The sequence below is a fragment of the Triticum aestivum genome, chromosome 4D (genome assembly GCF_018294505.1).
Source record: "Triticum aestivum cultivar Chinese Spring chromosome 4D, IWGSC CS RefSeq v2.1, whole genome shotgun sequence".
Taxonomy (NCBI): Eukaryota; Viridiplantae; Streptophyta; class Magnoliopsida; order Poales; family Poaceae; genus Triticum; species Triticum aestivum.
Genome location: NC_057805.1, coordinates 295017340 through 295024515, shown reverse-complemented (window position 1 = coordinate 295024515; position 7176 = coordinate 295017340). Strand labels below are relative to the sequence as shown.

The 7176-nt window shown below is 42.8% G+C and overlaps 1 protein-coding gene across 1 annotated transcript; it reads left to right on the top strand.

Moving 5' to 3' along the window:
- The first annotated feature begins 406 nt into the window (after positions 1-406).
- On the top strand, positions 407-2323 carry LOC123097520 (mucin-5AC). The gene is made up of 2 exons (XM_044519286.1): positions 407-1783; positions 1854-2323. The coding sequence occupies exons 1-2, from the start codon at positions 518-520 to the stop codon at positions 2025-2027; spliced, it is 1440 nt and encodes a 479-aa protein (XP_044375221.1). The 5' UTR covers positions 407-517; the 3' UTR covers positions 2028-2323.
- Positions 2324-7176: the final 4853 nt, after the last annotated feature.

Here is a 7176-nt window from a genome sequence, read left to right as displayed (position 1 = left end):
CGTCACAGACTGGTTCATGCAAGGTTGAATGATAACATGAGCGCATACAAGGCGACACAGATTGCGCCGCACAGGGAAAGCACCATAGTGGATATGCTCACTCTCTTTTCTTGACAAAGATCTTCTATCTTTATTGGAACGCAATAATAATTACATCATCATTTAACCAGAGAGGAAATAAGTTTAAGTTTTTTTAATGGGTAGGAGTAAGCTCAAGTGGTCTTAAAAAAATATAAGAGAAAAAAGAGTGAAAATTAGTTGCATTTACGGCCCAGCCCGGGTGCCGGTCACCCTGGTTCACGCGCTTTAACTACCTACCTTAGCTACCTACCATAAGATAAAGCAAGGCCCAACCAGGCCCGACAACGCACTTCCTGGCACTATAATGCTCCCACCGCAGCTTCCACTGAAATAACGAAGCACCAGAAAAGAACAAAAATAAAAAAAATAAGACAGAGAGCCACCCCCATCGCCTCGTCTCTCCTCTCCTCGCAGATCTTTCCCGTCTCCGGCCACAATGAACTCCTACTCCGGCGACCGGTCCTCCTCCCGTCCCATCACAACCTCCTTCGACTCCTACCAGTTTGACTTCGGGGCCAACCCCTCCCGCTCCTCCACCTCCCGCCCCCTCCGCGACCAGAGGCCAGGCGGCGCCACCAACCCTTCACCGAGGCCAACCACCACAAACACATGGTCACACCAGCCGGTGAAGACGTCCTGGACTCATCAGCCATCCCCGTCTGCGGCCGCGGCGCTCGGATCCGGGCCTGTGTCCATGGTCGGCGACATCTCCGGCCGGAGCTGGTCCGCCACTGCGCCCTCCTCCGGCATCGGCTTCCCTCAGTCCAACAACCCCAACCTCTTCAGCGACCTCCTCGGGCCGGCGCTTGGATCCACCCGAGCCCAGTCCAACGCGCCCCTCAGATCAGCAGCGGCCCAGCCCTCCAAGCCTTCAAGCGCTAATCCTAGGACCAACAGCTCTTCCTTCTCGATGGGCGGTATGGCAAGCACGCTCCCGAAAACCACCGGGGCACCGATAGCTTCTGGTAGTTATGGGGTTGGTGGCCGGCCAATGAAGCCGGCGGGCATGGCGCCGGCGACCGCGTCACAGCCCATGGCGCAGAAGAAGGATCCGTTCGGCTCCATAGATCCCTTCGCGGCGAAGCCTGGGTCTATGAATGCTGCAAAGCAGGCAGGTTCGGCCAAATTGGATCAGGGATTTGGCGTGTTTCAGGGCGTGAGTTCGGGCGCCAACGCTGGATTCAGTAGTTTCCAGAAAGCCGGCGCTGGATCCAGTGGCTTCCAGAGTTCTGGTGCCACGAAGCCTTCCAATGTTACGCCTCCGCCTGCACCCGCTCCAGCGCCTGTTTCTGCAGCGGTGAACTCTGGCGTGGATCATTTTGACACGCTGTTTCCTTCGTCCGCATCTGCACCAACTGCTTCTGCGGCGAGTAATGGTGGCGGTGACATGTTTGGTGAGATGGATGGTTGGGTGGACGTGGAGTCGGAGTATGTTGGTGGTGGTGATAGCAGTGGCACAACCACAGAGCTGGAGGGATTACCGCCACCACCGTCTGGGTTGACGGCATCTGCTGCTAAGGCAAAAGGAATGGATAATTACAAGGGTGGGCAGTATGCTGATGCTATCAAATGGTTGTCTTGGGCTGTTCTGCTCATCGAGAAGACTGGGAAAAATGCTGGTATTGCAGAGGTGTTGTCATCAAGGGCCTCGTCCTACAAGGAGGTCGGCGAGTACAAGAAGGCTATTGCTGACTGTTCGAAGGTATTACAATGGCACCTCTACCTAATAGTAGATCTCCCCACTTTTAGTTATACTGGTTTGTACTGTGCAGGTGCTTGAGCAAGATAAGGACAATGTGACAGTGCTAGTGCAACGTGCTCTCTTATATGAGAGCAGTGAGAAATATAGGCTTGGGGCTGAGGACCTGCGTTTGGTTCTGAAGATTGACCCTGGGAATCGTCTTGCCAGGAGTATGATTCATCGATTGAACAAAATGGCTGACTAGGGATGTTTGTCAAGTTCCCTTATGTACCACCATTGTAATCATCCTTGACACGGAAACTGTGAGTTATTTCAATTTTTTTTACTATACTTGTGGCTTTGGGGGTAATAATTTACAACTTTGGTGTTATGAAGCACATCAATACATCATTGCATCTTCACACACAGTATATTCTTTGATATGTATTGTATATCATATATTGTATTGAACTTTAATAGTTCACTTTGTGGTTTGAAACCTTCACTGCTTTTGTAACATCATGATATTGCTATGACCTTAAGATAAAATATTATATCCAAGACACAGATCTTTTGCATAGATGGTGATGCTATTTCGCACTATGACGTAATGTTCATTAGTATTTATAGTGTTTGTTGAATATCTCTTGCGCGCCTTGTCTTAATTTTATGCTTAATCACAATTCACAACATAGGTTCTGGGAACATCGTATTTTTGGCGTCTGCTTTATGCTTGAAGATGTCAGTGCTGTCTAATTGCCTATGTAGAAGTGTACCTGGCAGTTGTAATGTTGCAAATTGCTAACGCTAGTGTGGTTGTGCAGTATAACGAGTTAATTTTGCCTGTATGATCGAATCTCTCCAGAGACCATATGCATGTTTGAGAAATGCAAATTGTCCCACAATGTGAAATTTTTATTTTGACCAAAATAATCATGTTATAACAAAAGGATCAAATTAGCTTTCATATAGGTAGATGTCTATAGCAAATATTGTCAGGTGTCTTGAAGTGGTTGCTTTGCAGTCCACGAACATTGTTGTTGTTTACCGTGTCATCTTCTTAATGGGCTAGGGAAAACTCCTTTTGCTAATTTCAGATCAGATTCAATTTTGTGAACCTGGAACTTACAAATTTCAGGCTATGCAAATTATTGGTTGCCCAAGAGTTTGTTAGGATGAAGGCTGTCCACAGGTTTACTATACCGAGATCATTGATTTCGTGTGTTGACGTACCTATCCATTTTCAGAATAAAATGATAGGAATGTACAAGTTACATGTATATGTTTATTTTCTTAGAAATGGAACAGTTGAATATTCATTAGTAAGACGCAATATCATGTACTCCCTTCGTTCCTAAATATACGTCTTTCTAGACATTCCACTAAGAACTACATACGGATGTATATAGACATGTTTTAGAGTGTAGATTCGCTCATTTTACTCCGTATGTAGTCCGTAGTGGAATCTCTAAAAAGACTTATATTTAGGAACGGAGGGAGTAGTTGAGAAAGCTTATAGTTTGACGTTTGACGTCCTTAACTGGAACTCACAAGTTCTTGATGTGTTGAACACACACCAGTGTCACTGCCTTATGGATATACAAATCTGAAGGTTCTATGACTTCAAGTCCCAAGCCCAAACCAGATATAATGGAGTTCGTGCTTATCTATACTTATGGAAATTGTACAGCTCCCTATCTCGTTGAAAGCCCCTTTGCTTACGGAAGAGAAGAGTTGGATGCTGTGGTGGGAGAGCTTCCGTTTCAACTTTGCTTCTTGTAAGCTTCGGTATAAATAGCTCACTTGCGGGATCTAATCTCATTCTATGGGAACAACTTCCATTTCTATCTTTTGGCTTAAAGTGGTGAACAAATCCTTTCTCTTCACTTTTTGTGCTCTACATGGCTTCGGTCAAGATGCGATTCATCCTGTACATACATAATTAGGAGACCTCTCACGAACTTGTTAAAGAAAGGAGTACCATTTGTGTGGACAAGCCAAAGCAATCCTTTGATGTTCTCAAGCAAGCTTTAATTGAGGCCCATGTGTTGGTTCTCCCTGATTCAGTAAAAGATTTGTGCTAGAGACAGATGCATGGGCATTGGAGCTGTGATAAGGGGTAGAAGTATTTGTGTGGGGTGGGTTTCGAAGGGAACGTTGCACAATAGATTGGAGATTGTTTGAGGAAGACTGAAATGACTATACTTATAGAATGGTCCATATCGAACAGATACGGTATTGGCTTATACAGAGAATATCGCCTAGCTCTAAAACGGCAGCACCTGAGTGCAACTTTGAGTAAGAAAGAACGACCTTCTGCTACCTTTTTACCGGGGCATTGTTTTAACAACTTTAGCAAATTGATCTATGAATGGAGGGATTCAAGCTTATTTTTGTTAACCGAGATGCAAACAGCTAACAAATTGGATTCGAAGCCACCTACGGCCAATTTTGAAGCCACCTATCGTAATAGTACCTGCGGGTTCTTTTTGTGGATCCTTCAAATGCAATAGCTTGTTGCCAAACCGATAAATCACGAGTGGACATGGTGCCACGCGAGGATGTTATCAGCCCCTGCCACGTGATTTGTGCACTTTGTGTACAAGGGCATTGAATGACTCTGCCGGTCCCCTGCGCACAAGCCAACCAGCAGAAACGTTTTCAGCCTGGCCAAACCCATTTAGGAGCAGCAAATTTTGTTGTAAATGGCTCACAGAACATCAAGTCACCCAGCATCTTTTAAATGCAGCATGCAGGCCATCCTTTATTCATCCCGCAACTCCTATCTCACTCATCCTGCTTCTCTAATTCTTGAGACTTTGTTCATGTGCATAGCTAGCTAGAACTCATCCATGAAGATGTGTAGCTCCTTTTGGGATGTAGAATTGTATTGGTACTGCAGTACATATTCCTCTCTCTCTCTCTCTCTCTCTCTCTCTCTCTCCTTTGATGTTCATGTGTCACCCAGTGTCTAGGAATAGTTCACAGACTCCTCCAACACCAATATTTTATGTTCATTTATAAAGGGGATTAACACACTCGAGCAAAGCAGAAAAAAAAACAAATTAGAACACATCCAAACATGGAGTCGTACACGACTAGATAACATGATAAACCGGAAATCTCCATTGGTGATATATCTATACTAGATATAATATGTAATACATGTAGTCTCACTGTAGTCGTAATATGTTAATCTAAGCTTTGTCCAATAGTCATTTACTTTTGTCATTATTTCATAACAATGTTATGATAGTGCTAAGTATGAGGAAAATGGCCAAATTGTTGCCCCGTATGATTGTGTATATGTTATCTATAAAATTTTAATTAGCATTTCCCTAAGCAATCACATTTAAATGAATGGTGCCCCCAACGTAAAGATGCACACACTCACATTAATTGACACATTAAGATATGAATACCCCACTGCCTTTGCTATTACTCCCTCCTTTTCGGTTTATAGGGCTCAGTTCAAAAATCTCACCAACCAAGGTAGATGGTGAGTGGTGGAATATTTTTTGTAGTTTGCAAAAACACCCAATTAATGCTCTTGTTTTCCTTAAAAAATTATGTTTACCAATGTATTAATTGTAATGCATGCATGTATGCATAAAGTACATGCATTGATCAATTTTCTTTTAATACTTGCATGCAATGATTTAATACACCTTGGAATCTGAACATGTGATGGGGAGCAATCAAATTGAGCATTATAAAATGGAAAAACTAAAATTTTGAGATAAGCCCTATAAACCGAAAAGGAGGGAGTAGTAAGAATGTGTCATTTCCGACAAAAACTTTCTTAAGGCTGGTCATAGTGGGAGTAACTTAGCTAGTAACATAGTGCACTCCAAGAAATTTTTGCTTATGTGGCAAGTAGTAATGAGAGGTGGTAACATAATACTCCCTCCTTTTCGGTTTATAGGGCTTATCTAATTTTTTTAGTTTTTCCATTTTATAAGGCTCAATTTGATTGCTTCCCATCACATGTTCAGATTCCAAGGTGTATTAAATCATTGCATGCAAGTATTAAGAGAAAATTGATCAATGCATGTACTTTATGCATGCATGCATTGCAATTAATACATTGGTAAACATAATTTTTTGAGAAAAACAAGAGCATTAATTGGGTGTTTTTGCAAACTACAAAAAATATTCCACCACTCACCATCTACCTTGGTTGGTGAGATTTTTGAATTGAGCCCTATAAACCGGAAAGAAGGGAGTATGTTACTGTAACATAGCGCTTCCCAAGACAAGATGAGTCTACAAATTAATAAATGAAGCCATCTATGATACTACTATTATGTTACTTTGCATTATGACGGTAGTAACTTAGACTAGTGTCATATGCATGACACTAGTCTAAGTTACTCCCCACTATGACCAGCCTAAAAATGTGTCATGGAACGGAAACATGTGCATTCACGTTCTCTTGCCTATGTTTAATTTGCTGCAAAGATTGTTCTACATGGCATGCAGGCCATCAAGACACCCAGCAACTATTAAATTCAATCCATCTGCGAATGTACGGGAGTGCCAAAACCCAACCACCTGACAAAGCTGCATGCATACAAATTTAAAGCTTCATTTTTTTAAATTTAAAGCTTCATTGCCCACTCACGGCTGTATATCCCTATGTATTATTGTGCAGCTGCCATGGTATTGCAAAAACTCCTATATTAATTAGTAATATCAAAGCGCAAGTGGATGGCCAAGATAACAGCATCGCGTGGCACCATGTCCCAAAAATTCACGTCCGCTGCCAAACGGCCAATGCCACAGGCAAGATACTCGCCATTACAACTTAATAAATAGGACCTGTGGGATCGTCCTCAATAGATACTAGTTGGCTGCCCGTGCGTTGCCACGGAATAAAAATATGTTTTTAGATGGAATAAATATGTTTTTTAAGAATAAAATATGTGTTGCCACTTTTGAAATGATGATGTTTGTAGGATAATTGCAACCAACAAAGGTGTTCGACAGCAGTTTCTTCAATTCGTGAATGCAAGCGTCATACAAATGTCGTCTTTAGATTAAGACTCAATCAGAAACAGTAATTTCCTCATTTCATATTCTCACAACTCTTTTTATTTAAGTCATGCGTCTCCTCAATCATTTATCTCCAGTACCTGGTATTCTTCAACTCAAGTATTTTCATATACCCCATATTGAACACTCAACGTAAGGCCGGAATAACCACCTTCTCCATCTTCTCTTCTGCCTCCTACTCCACATGCGCCACTGTGACGCCCCCGAGGAGTGTGGAAGGGGGATTCCTACAGGCAGTCGGCTCTGATACCAACTTGTGACGCCCCCGATTCAATCGTACACTAATCATACACGCAAACGTGTACGATCAAGATCAGGGACTCACGGGAAGATATCACAACACAACTCTAAAATAAAAT

Coding starts and splice junctions, on each gene's coding strand:
- LOC123097520 (XM_044519286.1), top strand. CDS start 518: ATGAACTCCTACTCCGGCGACCGGTCCTCCTCCCGTCCCATCACAACC. Junction 1,784..1,853: donor CTATTGCTGACTGTTCGAAG/GTATTACAATGG, acceptor TGTACTGTGCAG/GTGCTTGAGCAAGATAAGGA.